This window comes from Dermacentor andersoni, chromosome 10, assembly GCF_023375885.2.
Source record: "Dermacentor andersoni chromosome 10, qqDerAnde1_hic_scaffold, whole genome shotgun sequence".
Lineage (NCBI taxonomy): Eukaryota > Metazoa > Arthropoda > Arachnida > Ixodida > Ixodidae > Dermacentor > Dermacentor andersoni.
Window position 1 is genome coordinate 95,840,489 of NC_092823.1, and position 16,160 is coordinate 95,856,648.

The window sequence follows — 16,160 nt, forward strand, 5'->3', positions numbered from 1 at the left end:
ATTTGTTGAACATTTTATGTGCGTAATCAAAGAAAAGTCAATATATTTATGTATTATTTAGCATAAATATTGGGTTGCAAAACACCAAACGAATTTCTAATTTAAATGCCAAAGCCTATATACAATAGAAAAGCCAAGGAAAAAATTCACGGACGATTACGATACTCCCTGATCCAAAATTTGAGTGCAGCTCTATACGAGTTTTGATTTCGCAATATATTGGCTGATGTACACAATCTGAGTTACGAACCGAGCGAAGTGTGAGGGAACTGCCTCGCTAATCGTGACCCATGGGCGCGACTCATAGTAACCACTGTAGACAGACCTCCGCTCATGCAGCGCTTTATTTCCATACAGATGAAGCGCGCTACTTTGACGCCATCTCGTAGCCTGAAGCCCGTCGTAGCCTGAAGCCCATCTAAAGCCCGTCGTGCGCGGCACTACGCTTTCCTTCTCACGCTTTCACCATTACCTTCTCCTCCTCTTTCCGCCTCATTGTTCCGCTGACGCTCCTCCTGCGCTTTCCTCCTCGCGCTCTCCTCGCTATCCCCGTCTCTCATCTCCCAGAGCGCTCCGCGCTCGCTTATTCGTTCGCCATGCTTATTCGTTCGGTTACGATGTAGGACGCAGAAGCCAGCGCTCGCTGCAGGAACGGCTGCCTAGGAACTGGGCTCTAATATTTTGTGATTTATGCTCGGCTTGCGGAAAGAGTAATCCGGTAATCTAGACCAATAGGCCTCGCAAGACTCGAAGAACTAGAGAGAGTTCTGAAGAAGAACACGTGTGTGCCGGAGTACATGGTGTAGACACACCAGTGTCAACAACAGAAGCTGAACAATAATACTGAATACAAAAAATAAGATCACTCTATTATGCAACATCATGTAAGGTCAAAGTGACGAGGCTGAAAAATGTGCTTATAGTGATATTGAGGAAACCAGCGTAGAAGATATTTTACCTAAGATCAAGAGAAGCAAATGAAGCAATTCAGGTCATGTGAGCTTACACCAGATAATATGGCGGCTGTTAGAAATACACAATTGACACGACAAAACGAATATATAGTGCAGGGAGCATTTGAATTGAGTTTAATTCTGGAGTTCTCAGTGCTAAAACCGCGATTTGATTATGGGGCACGCCGTAGTGGGGGACTCCGGATAATTTTGACCACCAGGATGTTCAACGTGCGCTCGATGCACGGGACACAGGCGTTCTTGCATTTCGCCCCCATCGAAATGCGCTCATCGCGGCGGGGATTTTATCCAATGACCTGCTTAGGAGCGCAAGGTCACAACCGCTAAGATACCGTGTTGTACGGTAGTCGTCACCGGTCGAGACCTCGGTCCTATAGCGTTATCTGTTATCCTGCGGATAGCGATTATGCTGAGGATAACGAAGGCAACATGTTATCAATAAAGGTTAAAAAAAACTGGAAGATGTGGAGTCAACATGTTTGGCTAGTGGATGTTTTTCTAGGCGCTACGAATCAAATCTGCATCTTGTAGGTTGCGTGTTATAGTATGAGTCAGAAAAGTAACGTTATTCAGGGGGCTTAAGTTTGGTTAGTCATTGTCATACGAAAATAAAAGGCGTTGTCTTTCTCTAACTTCTTGTTCTGTGCGAATGCGCAAACATTCTTTGGCAAGTATTCCAGCAAAACCTGTCCGTTCTGTGACGTCTTATAACTCCAAAATTAATGCGTATTTGGTGAAGTTAATAAGTGCAACTGATATAATAGTTTTATAGTAGATCATTGGTTGTCTTATAAAACAAGTCGCTGGGGTTCAACGTGGCTTGAACGTAGTTATACGAGTGACATCGCTGTGAAGCATAGCTAGACACGGTTCTTCAGTGCTTCTTCCTGGCAAGCTATATCGGCAGGGTGCTCAGACTCAGCATGTTGCCTGTGACAAAAAGTTCACGAGCTTGCACTGGCGCATGCTTCATCCATGGTGAGACTGAGCGAGCAAGCGCCGGTGAAGCAGCTGTTAAACCCTCGCTTAGTCACACGGTACACAGCAGCGAGGCTCGAGCGAGCGCAGCTGCGACGCCTTCCGCAGCGGACCACGTGACGTGACGACACTCCTTCACACTTGTGCGCCGGCGGCTGAAGAACAAAGGCACTTCGAGATTGACCTTGGGATTTGTACCCCAAGGAGTAGGGCTCTCGCTTTAAAATAAGCTTCTTACCGGGATTCGAACTATGGACCGCAGCGCGCGTAATGACGAGTACCGCAGCAAATCTGTCCGTTCCATGATGCCTTATATCTGCAATAAATGCGTAATTTTCCATGAAGACTTTTTTGTGGCCACGAGGCTCCGCAATTTAAATGAGTCACCCGAGCACAGCATAGCCCACCACACTCTCACGCGTGGTCCACTTGTCGCAGCACGTCTGCGTTCCCTCTTCGGTGAGCCTCTCACGATTGTTAAAGAGGAGTCGAATCACATGCTCCAGCTCGGGATTATTCGTCTTTCGTTCAGCACTTGTGCCTCCCCACTTCATCAGGTGCCCAATAAAGAACCACCTGACTGGCGTCCATGCGGCGATTACCGAGCGCTCAATACTCACATGGCCCATGATAGCTATCCCTTTCCACACATCCAAGATTTCATAGGGCACTTGGAAGGATGCAAGATCGTTAGGAAAGTGGGCCTTGCCAAGGCCTATCACCAAATCACCATGGAGCCGACCGATGGGCGGCCATTGAGCCAATCATTGAGCCGGCCATTGAGCTGGCCCAAAGACGGCCATTACTAACCCTTCGCCCTGTTTGAGTATGTACGCATGCCCTTTGGACTAAGCAATGGAGCTCAAATGTTTCAAAGATTCATTGCCGAGGTAACGCATGGCCTCCGTGCAGTATTTGCCTGCGTCTATGACACCCTCGTAGCGAGTCGGCAGCGTCACATTCAGGAACTCTTTCAACGCTTTCGACGATTTGACTTGGTTGGTCGTGAATCCCCAGAAATGCGTCTTCGGGTCTTCCGAGCTCGAGTCCCTGGCCCACGAGATTTCGACGTTGAGAATTCATTCTTCGCCACCTGACGTACAGGCTGTCTAGGACATTCGAACACCCGCTACCCTAAACCAGTGACCCCTCGGTGCCAGACAAGTTAATCCAAACATAAACAGAGCAACAGACATATATATATATATATATATATATATATATATATATATATACAGTCCCTAAAAGTCCGTGATGTGCCTAACGAATTTTAAAGCACTATAAGAAACAGTGGTAGCCATCTTTCGATGAACATCGAAATTATTGTAAATAGCACTGAAGCAAAGTAGCGGCACACCGTATGGCCACCATAGAAACGCGTCATGTGTGAGGCGTGTATGCATCCAGACCCCTCTCCCGCTCTTCTCTGGCCATGCTGGGTCATTCAGCGGCGCCCTCGCGAAGTCCTTGCAAGGCGCTTGTGAGAATATACACATATAGGCATTTGTCTCAATTTATAGGGCGCGATATTGATTGCGACAGAGTACCTCAGAAATCCCCCCAATCTTTTTTCAATTGAAGAACAGTACATACTCTGAGGCATACAGTTACTCAAGCTGGCATCAAATAGGTACATTGAAATGCAGTACATATAACTGGCACATACCAAGCGACCAAATTCGGTCTCAAAGAAGTTCACCGAAGAGTGACACATACCCAGGAAACCAACTTGGTGTCAAGGAGGTTCAGTGAAGAGCGGGATAAGCAGGCGGTGCGTACCTGGTAACAGAAGTTGGCGTGAAATGGTTTAATTGATGAGCAGCACATACCCAGTTCCACATACACTGTGACTGAAGACGGTGCGGTGTTCGATATCGAACCAGGTTCTACGAGCACAACAGCGCAACGTTTTGCCCATTTGACCAGAGACTTCTCAACGACTCATGTTGGCGGGAAAACAGTTAGAGGCGCATGTGATAGACAGAGGGATAGATAGATAGATAGATAGATAGATAGATAGATAGATAGATAGATAGATAGATAGATAGATAGATAGATAGATAGATAGATAGATAGATAGATAGATAGATAGATAGAGAGCCCTAGAAAATCGGAGAAGTACCTCAAGAATGCTAATCGCAATAAAGTGAGAGCGAGTTGAGTTTCACTAGAAAACTTCTTGAACCCATGTTGGTCGAATAAAAAGAGGTAAGGAAATTTAGGAACTTTACCGTATTGCTGCAGATGGCATGTTCCACTATTTTCTAGCAGCCTGTAGTTCGATAAGTTGAGTGGTAGTTAGAGAACCCTTTCTTGGCTAATGGAACAATGCTACACAACTTTTAGTTGTGATGCGGGGGACTGCATGACAAAGACAGTTAAAAATGCAGGTTTAAGAAATATTTGTTATGCATTCAGCATTTTTAAACATTTATGAGTGCGTTCCCACAAGACTTGTGAATGATTGGTTGATTTATTGATTGACTGATTAATTGATCATTTTGTTTTGTTATGAAGAGAACTTTTATGGGTAAATCATCTTGGCATAACTTTTAGGTTAAAGTATGAAGCCCGACATAATGGCTGAGAGGTGCAAAGCAGAAAAAGGGAATGGCAAGGAGTTTAGCAACATGAACTGTCTGTTTCGCCCCTCTCGTCTGGAGAAATGGTGGAAATAATGGTAACAAAAATAGAATAGAAAATAATATGAAGTGTGCGCAAATGAACAAAGCACTTGACAAGGACCATAAATTTTCATTCAGTCCCCATGCATGCACTAGTAGTGCACTAGTGCTTTTTCTGACGCTCGAGCTTACATCGGCTGGGACGAGGGTGCTTAGCGTGTAGCTGTGAGATAATTTGGGTACCAAAAGACGGACGGTTGTGAAGGAGTAATATAAATATTATGCTTAAGAGATGCAATGATTCTGTTTTCATTGCGTCGGAAGCTCGTACTGCTGGCGCCACAATCTTAAAAATTGTTCCCACAAAACGTTTTAGTGAGTCATTTTGACTATGAAGCACCTATAATGTTATTTTGAGAAGGTATATCTTCGTTTGACGCATGTAATGGTGCCGAGGCGAGGGCCCATAAGTCAGGAATGTGCTCCGGTATACGGGGACGGTTTCACTTTAAAAAAATGTTTGATATGCTAGAATAATGACGCCAAGTACAGAACCTATACTAGTTGCGCTCTAGATACTTGGTATTTTTTGTCTTTTATGACCATGAAAGTCAAAAGAAAACGCGGTGACTTCACCAACAAATTCATCTTACCCTGCAAGTATCGAAAGACGCGAGCTTCTTGGTGTCAAAGCCGACCCTGGAGACAGACCCTGGAGGGGCTAATTTTTGAAAAGTTTGATGAATATAACTAGCCCACAGATGACTGTAACAACACACACCACAGTGGGAACTATGACGGTGACCACCGATAATACACTCGGTCTAGCCTCGCGCGGAAAAGGAGTTCATAGCACTGAAAGTCAACAAATAGATTTCTTTCAAAGAAGTAAGAAAGCGCATCGCAATCATACAATGTACTACTTCCACCAACGTGACGCATAAGGAGGCATTGTCACAAGTGTCTGCGGAGGTCGCTTGCACCTCACATGGTGGACCATCGGCTATGGCACTAGAGCTCACGGTGAATGCACCCAGTGCCCCTACGCCACCATTAAATAGCCAGCAGCCATGCCTTGTTGGCGCTAAATCTATATTTTCTTCAAGGAATGCCTCAGACAAACGTTCTTCTGCGCTGAAGTACTCTTCTGGTGCCTGCCAGGAGGTGACCGAGAACTCGAGGCACTTCGATACTATTGCTGTCAAGGGAATGGCACGACTTAATTGAGAGTACCCCGAAGTAAAACTTAAAAAAAAATAACAGGTCGCGAAACACAAATTATGATGGAAACGTTCAACTTCTAGTGTAAAGAGTACGCTTCCCCTTGATTTCATTAAGATGATGCATGCACCCCAGTGAAATGTAAGTCTTCTGCTAACCTAGACGGGAGGGAACTGAAAACTAAATTTCATCATAATACACCGTGTACCCAGAAGATACGTCTCAAGTCAAATAATGGTAAACTTTAATGTGACAGTCTGTAAGAACTACCCTGACGGCCTAGCTCCAGCAGGTGTCGTTTCAATCATCGCAGTGAACACTGTTGCCAGCTAACAGGTCAAACTTGAAACTCCCCTCGAGCCACTGACGATTGGCACCATCATACTTAACAAACATATAATTATCTGCTCGATATATACCCTTCCCGATTGTAGGATCATCAGGCTGAATTTCGAATCTTTATTAAACCACGTGCCGCAGTCATTCGTCTTACTCGGGCTGTTTAATGCAAAGAATTCGATCTGGTGTGGCTCGTTGTATAATGGGAAGTGCCCTATGACAAAACAACTCTACTGGACACCCGGTGTATACCTATTGCATAAGAGCTTCCATTTTATACCGCAACACATAATCGGAAGTCTGTGATAAGGTGATTATTAGCTATGCCATTACTATGCTAACATTAGCTATCTGTGCTGTCAAGTTTTGGTCAAGCCTCGAATGGGAAGTCATAAAAAACGTATGGTAGTGATTTTTCTTTTCTGTCTGTTTCAAAGCGTAAGAACCACATAATTTTGCCCTATACGGGCCATAATAAAATGCAGCACCTGCAGATTCTGTACCATTTAATCAAATTACCCATGGGCCCAAAACGGCCTTAGGAATTCATAGTAAACGAGGACATCACCTATTTTAGTGCTTTTATATTTGTCGCGAATTAAACTGAAATCGGCAAACAGAGGGTGATCGAAAATCAAGATGCATGCATTCCTTGAAAAAGAATTGCAGGAATGCCCGGAAGAAAAAGAAAGAAGCTTTGAATTCGCTACGTCTACCCGCCGTAGTTGCTCAGTGGCTATGGTGCTGGGCTGCTCAGCACGAGGTCGCGGGATCAAATCCCGGCCACGGCGGCCGCATTTCGATGGGGGCGAAATGCGAAAACACCCGTGTACTTAGATTTAGGTGCACGTTGAAGAACCCCACGTGGTCGAAATTTGCGGAGTCCTCCACTACGGCGTGCCTCATAATCAGAAAGTGGTTTTGGCACGTAAAACCCCATAATTTAATTTAATTTTTTTCGCTACGTCTGTACTAAATGACCGAATATGTTAAAAACTTTAAATAAGTAAAGTCACAACGAAGGTGAACCTGACGTCTTGCCAGAGCAAGCAGCTGGTAAAACTACATAGTTTCCGCGAATTCTTACAAATTCGTAACAGGGAAAGAATATGTTGGGTCGACACCATTATCTTTAGTATTTACTGGATGATCCTGCCACCAACTTTGAAAACCAAGTCAATGTTTTTGGAGATTATTTTGAGAGGGTTTCTAGCTCAGTTACAAATGTTGAACGATTTCAAAGGAAAATAAGGAGAAGCAAGGCACTGAACCAAACGTGCAGTGGATATGAGCCACAGAACTATCCTTTTATTGTGCCCAAGTTCAGATTTTCCTTCAACTGCGAAAAATCTGCTCCAGGGGCTGATAATGTTCTGTACGAAAGGATAAATCATCTTCTCCCTGGCATGCAAATTCATTATCTTGTGGACAAAAGATGTCGATAAAATGATAGACAAGTACATTACTGAGTCATACCCGGTTTTCATAGTAAAAAGGACATCTGGCGCTTGTTCATTGACTACAGTCAGCTTAACAGCGTAACAAAAAAGATGTGTAACCACTGCTTTGCTCAGGGATTTCCATGAAAGTCTTCATGGATCACAATATTTTTCGTCAACTGACCTTCGTTCGGGCTATTGGAAGGTTGGCGTAGATGAGATAAACTGTGAGAAGGCCTCCTTAATAACACCAGACGGTCTTTACCAAATCAAATACACTCTTTTTTGTTTATGAAATGCCTCAGCTGCATTGGAGCGCGCAATGAGCTCTGTTCTGCGCGGCTTGAAGAATTCAACGTGTCTTTAGCCTGACAATGTGATCGTGTTTGTACTGACCTTTAAGAATCACCTTTAGAACCTCTTCACCATCGCCTCCGTCTTCCGCGGTGTTGGCCTTCAGCTAAACTTAACTAAGTGCCATGTCAGCCGCCGCAAAGGTACTCTGCTCCGACACGTCATAAACATGGCGGGAATACAACCTGACCCCGAGAAAGTGCACGCTGTGCGCTATTTTGTTGTTCTAGCAGTAGCATGTTTTACAGCGAAGCTCTATACGAGTAGCTTCTGATGAAAGATGGATCCGTGGGCAAGAACCGCGTATATCGCGAATTTGTCCCCATACATGGGCTGATTCTGAAGATGGTGCAATACCGGGCCGAACCGCGGCGGAGGTGAAGCATGCATTAAGCTCTGCGTCAACTTCAAGAAATAAATTTTAACATCATAGGTCCAAATGCAACCCGTACAAGCTATTAAGCTGAGAAGAACAAATACTACACTTTGACCCACGTCGGCCATGTCTCTTTGTCGGGATTCCAAGCGCTTGCGTATCTCCTTCCACTCTCCCGTTATGGTGCTCCCGTCAGCAGCCGACCCGGACCGCGAGGCGGATAGAAATGCCGACCGTTCATGTGGTCCCGATCCCCCAAACTTGGAACGTTTCTCCGGGGCAACGGCTATGTTTCGGGGGGTGTTTGTGGGGAACCAATTTTGTGTGGCCCGTGTGCGTGCACTTGTGGTTTTCGAGTGGCCTCATAACCATTACTGCACTGCGGGACGTTGACCAACGCACGATCGCTTTGGCTACGGTCAAGCAGTGTGTGCCCTCGTAGTGCGGTGAGGTGCGTGTCTGTTCTTTGTGCCAGGATTCGTCAGTAAAGGCTATTGTGCCGATTTTCGCGACAACGCATGTGTATGTATACCCCCCGGTGCATCATGATCTTCCGAGGCCCAACATCGAGGAGGAGCGACTAGTCGCGCCTCGCCCTCCAATTATGAGCGCACGTCGTTTGACGCACATAATTTTTGACGCACAAAAATGACGCACATTTTTTATTTGTTCTGGAGTGAACTTAAAACGAAGTCGGACTGAATGTACTACCGCTAAAGTGCATAGGCGCTCATAAATGTCGGCTGCAGCACTTAATGCTTTTTTTTTAAAGGGAAGTTTGAATGCGCTTCGATAGCAGTTTGGTGTTGGTCTTTGAAAATTCGTAGCTCTATCCATGTTGATTTTGAATATAGATAAATAGGAAGAATTCGAGATTGCTTTGTATTCGTTCGTGCACAGACCAATAATTCGGCTCTTCGTCCAATTTTGATGGTCATGATGGCAGTTTTGCAAAAGTCCCGTTTGGCAAAACGGGGATGATAACAGTATTCATCTAACGCATCAGTTCGGCAACATTAAAACGTATATCAGATATATTTCGTATACTGGTTATAGCCAGATGCAGCCCAATGCTTGAAATTATAAGCATTCATCGTTCTATCATCATATATAATATTTAAGATATACTACAAGGCATAAATAAAAGCTTAGGTGCTGTTGTGGATTTACTTCGCTTTTATTCGTTAAAATGTGCAGCGAACTTCTTTCTAAATGTTTTGCCGGATTTTAGAAAAAACCAGCATTCTTACTTTTTAATAGTAATTGTAATGTTAACCACCGTTGCAGCCCACTGGCATTTGTAGTTGCGCTGCTAAACTCAATGTCGCGCCATGAATTTCAGTCATGACGGCCACAATTTTTTTGGGGGGGTTCAATGCAAGAATGCTCTCTTATTTATCTTAAAATAAAACAAGTAGTAAAACCTGATACAGGGTCTTCACGGCGTGCCTCATAACTAGGCTTGTGTTTTAGACACGTAGCACCCTAAAAGTTTATTCATTCTTCTTTCATTGTAGCATTGATCTTGGTGCTAGATGGAGCTTTAACGTTTTTGTGAAAATTGATGCACCCAACATGGAGAGATTTGGATTTAAAGGGCATTGGTAGATGCAGAAGCTTTATGCATGTACTCTAAAGTGGAAGGCAACAGAACTTCGGAGTTATTATATAGCACGCCATGCGTATATAAAAAAAAAAAAAACTAATCATTGCAAAATTACCAGGGTTATGTGAACATGTTAGCCACAATGAGTCAGCATCTTCAGCTCCGTCTGGCCAGTCACTTAAAATGGCGCAGCTTGATGTTTTTCTTTGCAGTGATGTTTCTGATGCAGTAAGAGCTCTATAGGTCCTCAGGTGCCTGCACCGGCTTTCACAAAGCACTGCACAGAAGTTCACTCACAAAGTTTCATTGAGCACTTGTGGAATTATCAAGTGATGACCTATGAATCTTTGGAAAAGCAGAGCCCTTTATAAAGACTCGAGGATCATGAATTTGTTTATAATCGACTTTTAAGGCACCCTATATTGTTCATCCCGGTCCCTTCACGATGACTGCTACAAGGGGCTTGGTTCTGCGTCAATTCATTATCTTGATGGCTGTAGGAACTCTCACCGAATCGAGTAAGTTTTTTCACGTTATTCTAAAGCAACGATATATGATTATTCCTGTGTTATCAGGTGATATCCATGAATGTTTAGGTAGAAATGAATTAGCTAAGCAGTGTGGAAGGAGCCATCAAATAGCCGGCTGTGTATGTTGTGCATGCCGATGTGAGCTTTCGTATAGTTCTCTCGCATGCAGCAATATAGCTTAGGAATGTTCAATATGTGTTGATTAGTAGCGATGTGATGTTCGAAAAAAGAATGTTTCAGATCGAACTGACATGCTGAAATGCTTGTCAAATAAAGCTTTAGTGAAGGAGTAACATATATGCTATGCATGTTTCTTTCGATGCGCCCAATTGGTTTTATTTTAATTCTACGCTACAGGTACGCTCAGATAATGTTTATGTTCGTGCACAAGACTATTTAATAACACAAAATCAGGTGCATGCCCTGTAGATGTCGAAAGAGTGGTCGTACAAGGACTAAAACGATATAAGCAGTTTGGCGAGGAAAGAACAGTGGTGAGCGTTGTATGCAGAGACAAGTACGACTCATATACAAATATATTTCAGGATTTTTTCCCTCCTTTGGCATAGTAGCCTAAACTGATTCTTAAGAATAAACCAACAATTGACCTATGCCACGCACCTGATCAAGAACGAATGGCCTATGACAATATAAAAGTTTCAAGTTATCGAGGTTATCAATCAATATCAAGCGCGTTTCAATTAAGATATATCTATGTTTAGAATAATTTATAAGACGATATTACCAGTACAAACTTGATATAGTGATTGTGCTGTTTAAATGCAGAAAATTGTTTTGCACTCGCTGACATTACATGGTTAACACTTATTGCTAATCACTCTCTGGTATTGTAGCCTGGATCAAGTGCTCTTTAGGCAAGAAAACGACGGCTCGTTTCTAGAGCTGCCGATGTAGGCAGGGCAGGCTACGCATTAAATGACATGTACTTTGGGAAATTGCGCCGTTAAAATGGTGATAACAAGCACCACCTCACGTTGTATGCCTCGAAAGAGGTCACTGCTAAGGTAACTACAAATATCTTATGTAAGTGCGTTCTCTTTGAAGTCTTTATGCACACACTCAATATGACGAAACCTGGGAGGAAATCTGTGGCTCCGGAGTTGCTACGAGCAAGCGTTATTGCAAAGATATGCTGAATGCAAAGATATGCAAACCACCCTGCATGGACTTCGTGTCCACAGTATGTATTATATGAATAAAAATAAATAAATACTATTAATGGTTTATTTTACTCTGTAGAAAGTCTAACATTCGAGAGAGAGAAGGCGTTTTACTTAAAGACGAAATGTTAATGGGCCTCCTTCCGTCATTTAGCCAACTTTGCTTTACTGATGAGCTTCACCATGCATGGTTTGTATTCTTTTTGGTAAGGAGTCAACCAGTCATACTACTAGTGGCTCTCGGCCATTGACTTTTAGGAAAGGCGCTCTGGCTGTACTTTATGGCGTTTCGCCTTCCCACATGTGAGCATTGCTTGGACATCTGTGTAATGACTTACAGATGTAGTCTCTCTGGTATGTCTTGCATGTAATATGTATCTATCAACTGTATATATTTCAATGAATTGAATAGGCTTGTGCACTAACATGAAGCCACATCAGAGCATTAGATATACCCAAACTCGCTAATAATGAACTGGACTAAATGTTGTGATGCGTTGGTTATAAACGTTTCTGGTATTTTAGTAAAAACCCACCGAAAGAAGTCATTTAGTTAGCACAAAACTATGCATAGTACAACGTGATTTTCGCACGGGCCGGGAAGCATTTTCATGTCCAGCTGCTTCACTCTAGAAGCAGCACTTGTAAGAACACAGCAGCTCATTTGTAAGCGACTCGACAGGACCTCAATTGAATACGCTTTTGATATGCTTATGACATAGTTTCGAGTACTCGCAAACGCATGCAAGAAAGAAAATACGCACGATGAAAAATTGCAGCAGAAATATCTAAGATTACTGTTAATGTAATGTAATAACTTATACAACCCGCGAAAATCAAATGAACACATTATCAACACATCCGAAGTATACTGCTGAAGTGTACAGTGATGCATTATGATCGCTGCGCAATTTATCGCCAGCATGCCTTGGTAGACACCGTGGCAGCATAAAAGGACGAGCGAATGTGCTGGTGAGGTGATGGCACAATGACGATGGGACCATCCCACAACTAGTTCGTGTTAGCATACTAGCACTTTGTACCAGTGCCTTAGCATTGGAGGAGAAAGTACGTTCACCCACCATGAAAACGGCCCCAGAGATCCAAAGAGAGGTATTCGATTTAAAATTGAGCAACTTTGAGCTTGCAAGAGGCTTTTTGGCAAGGGTAGCGGACACCCAGATTGGCTGGGTGCGGGTAGTTATCGGAAGGTAATAAAAATAAATATTCATTTCCCCCATACGAGGCCAACAGATAATGAAACTAAGCGAAGCATACGGGAACCTACTTTTTGTTTTATTTAGGTGCAGGAATGATAAGGGAAATTGTAATGAATGTGGACGGAACCAAAACTTTCCGCTAGTGGAATCCGAACCCACATTTTTCACATTACGCATACGTTGTTCTTACCAATGGTGCTTCGGCAGCGGTGGTTTCCACGTCTACATTTTCGGAAACTTATGTATATGTGCGAAATTTGACACTGGACCAAAGAAATGAACGAAAAAAACAACAACCCAAAAGCGGACGAAAAAAACGTTGCCGCTGGTGGAAGCTGTACTAACCTAATTTGCCTTAAATAGGATGCAGGTTGATTACATCATCATTTGGACCTCGGAGCTACCGGTAACGAATGCGAAATTTCTATACTTTCACATATTTACGCTGCGCACAAGGACCTAATTTCAGTATGCAAGAACAAATCGTACTGTGATCAAAGTTCTACCACAGCATTATTAATCTTATTCATAATGAATGTTCGCCGTGCAGAAAGGTACGAACATAAAGAAGACGTTATCTTTCCTTTTTTGCGTTCTAAATATTCATTGAGAAAGGAAACCAAGCCGCCGAACTTGGTGTATGTTGCCTGGATTTCAACTTACGGGGAACAGTCACCTTTAAAATTGTCTCACCGTTGTCAATCAACCACGGCAGACCTTTACGCAGCTTTCTCTGCGGTGAAAGTTATACGCTTAAAAAGTTCATGGGCACTTTTAGGTGATTCTCCAGCATCACTACTCTCCCTAAACAGCATCACCTTCTGAACTGGTCGCAGGAACACTCTTGAGTGCATTTTTCTCGCACTGGACTGCTTGTTGTCAGAGTGTTCCCCTTCTCATTGCTTATTGAAACGAATATATACACACATGATTATCACCATTATTATCCCCTTTAATATAAGCTCGACCACTGAAATAAAGAATATTGGGCACCGCGCAATTCTCCACGTGTAGTAGCACCAACAAAGTAGCGAACCTTTCCCGATGTAAAGTTTAAGATAATCGTTTAGTATCCTAGGAAGAATCAATATTACTTCTTTGCGTACTGACGACTATTTCTTGGGTGCACATCGATTGCCAACCTATAACATAACCTGCTCAAAATAACTCGGAAGCCACGGTGTCCAGCTCTAGCCTACATGACCTGCGACAGCTCACGGGGCGGGGCTGAGGGGTAACACAGGTTGCTTTGATTTTGGACTAAGGCTACACCTGAGGCACGTCGGATCGACAGTACTTCGACTACTACAGAATTTCAAAATCATAAATTATGCTTTTTTTAGATGTCTCTGGCTCGTTCTGAGACGATCGTGGTGACCATCTTATCGAAGGAATGCAGTGGTTTTCTTCCTTGCACGGCAAATTAATCTGCTAAGCCCAGCCGCAGGCCAAAGCGTTGGAACTTCGGAGCACATGATGTTTCCTTCCAGCTCTTCAGCATCTGCGTGGAGCATCTCAACCTGAGTTAGAAACCTTGAGTTCTTTTACTGTTCGTGAAAAATATGCAGCATGCTTTCGTCTACCACAAAAAATTCTCAAAAAGATATGCCGACTTTCAAACCATGCAACCTTGGACGCAAGTGTGCGTTTGTATGGCGGGGTTGCCGCGAAAAACACTGCACCACCGTTCGTTTTGTTCGCAATGTTCTTACTGGCATACCGACACACAGAAATAAATTCAGCTTGTCGTTGGCAGCTTGAAGCACCATCCAAGGTATTTAACCAACATCTTTTCGGATTCACTTTGCGTGCGGGTTTGTGCTTTTTGCCTCGGTTCGTGTTCAACTTGCGGGTTTCCGTAGAACTATTACCTAAAACTCTTGCCTTTGCTTCGGGTTGTCGACAAATTCGACTTCTCCCTGCCATCTGCTAGCCTCCTGGTTAGCTGAGATGGAAGAGCGACTGCCATAGAAAGGCGGTGGTCCCAGGTTCGAAACCCGGACCAGGACGAATTTTTCTTCAATTGAGAGGCTTTTCTTTCGAGGAACCCGTATGACTTTCCTGTGTAGCGAATGCTACGAACGGCTGGATGCCTGATTTTACGTTTGTTAATCCGGTAGCTAGAGTTACACCTTGAGACGAACATTATTTAGATACCAGCTGCAGACCTAAAACATACTTTAAAGAACAATCTTTACCCTCGGCAGTGCCACTCCCGTTAAGAAAATAAATGTAAAACAAATAAATCGTTTTATAACACACCAACTAGGCCAATCAGAATGAAATTTGTTGCATTTTAGAGATGCAGTAAAAGTTTACTTAGACAAGAAAAAAAAAATTGTTGAGTCTTTAGATTATCTAGAATTAACATTCCCGACATATTGCACATTTCAAGAAGCGATTATAATGATGTCTACAAATCCTTAACTCTACGCTAAAGAACATGAACATATCGCAGTTACGTTAACTATATCTGCGAAAGCGTCTAAAACGAAAAAAAATTGACATACGAATATAGAGCTTACGTGAAATCGTTACAGTGTTTAAGAGTACCTTGCAAATTTTACACTGGAAAATCAGTGGTTTATATTACACCGCTCTTTATTACGTCAAGGTTTTCGGTTTTGGTGTCTTCATAGGCGAAGTTTACAATATAGTTTGCTGTATTACAAGTAAATTTAACTTATTGTATTCTGGAACAACTGTCGGAAAAAATTGAAGGCAATAAAAAAAGACGCTTAGCCCGGGAAGTGAACTTCAACTTTATTTCTTTTTTGAATGCGAAAATTGTCTTCAAAGTTCGTGCAGTGGTTGCCGCGGAAAAAATGACTTTGGCTTCTTCCGGAGCTCCCGAGTTAACGCTTCATCTTAGGAGCTGGCTCTCTGGGAAAGGTCAGCTTCATCGTTGTTAAATATAAGGCTGCGCGTTCGTCTTCCAATAACTCTGCATACAAAAGTGTGTAGCTTCGTCGTTATTTTATTATCTTCGAACTAGTATTTTGTAAGTTGATGGAGCGGTCTAGAAAAGTTCCGTCCGAGCGCCCTTAACGACAAGATTGCCATCTGCCTTCTAGAAGATGTCCGTGAACGCGAGGGCAATAATAGCTTGGTCTTTTCAATACGTTTTGTGCGTCCTATGGTAATTAAACCAGGACAGAAAGTAAGCACTACGTATTTTGTGAAGATCATAGTGTTCCAACATAACAAAGGAAACAAGCTCTGCACATGTTTCCAAGGTTGCCTGCAGAATGATATACAGACTACATGAGGGGAGCACATCGTATTCTGTCGCTGCAAATGGTGAAAATGAGCAGGAGC

General features: G+C 43.2%; 1 protein-coding gene and 1 non-coding gene across 3 annotated transcripts in view; one reads left to right on the top strand and one right to left on the bottom strand.

Moving 5' to 3' along the window:
• Nucleotides 1-8,252: 8,252 nt before the first annotated feature.
• On the bottom strand, nucleotides 8,253-8,449 carry LOC126546416 (U2 spliceosomal RNA). Its single transcript, XR_007602588.1, has one exon. It is a non-coding gene; the product is annotated as a U2 spliceosomal RNA (small nuclear RNA).
• Nucleotides 8,450-9,669: 1,220 nt separating this feature from the next.
• LOC126543558 (uncharacterized) overlaps nucleotides 9,670-16,160 on the top strand; it is a 37,046-nt gene continuing 30,555 nt past the window's right edge. The window contains exon 1 of one of the 2 annotated variants that reach the window (XM_055062560.2): nucleotides 9,670-10,429. In XM_055062560.2, coding sequence (XP_054918535.1) covers nucleotides 10,357-10,429 — 73 coding nt within the window. In that variant the 5' untranslated portion in view covers nucleotides 9,670-10,356. The remainder of the gene's footprint in view (nucleotides 10,430-16,160) is intronic. The other variant, XM_055062561.2, reaches the window with a different exon arrangement.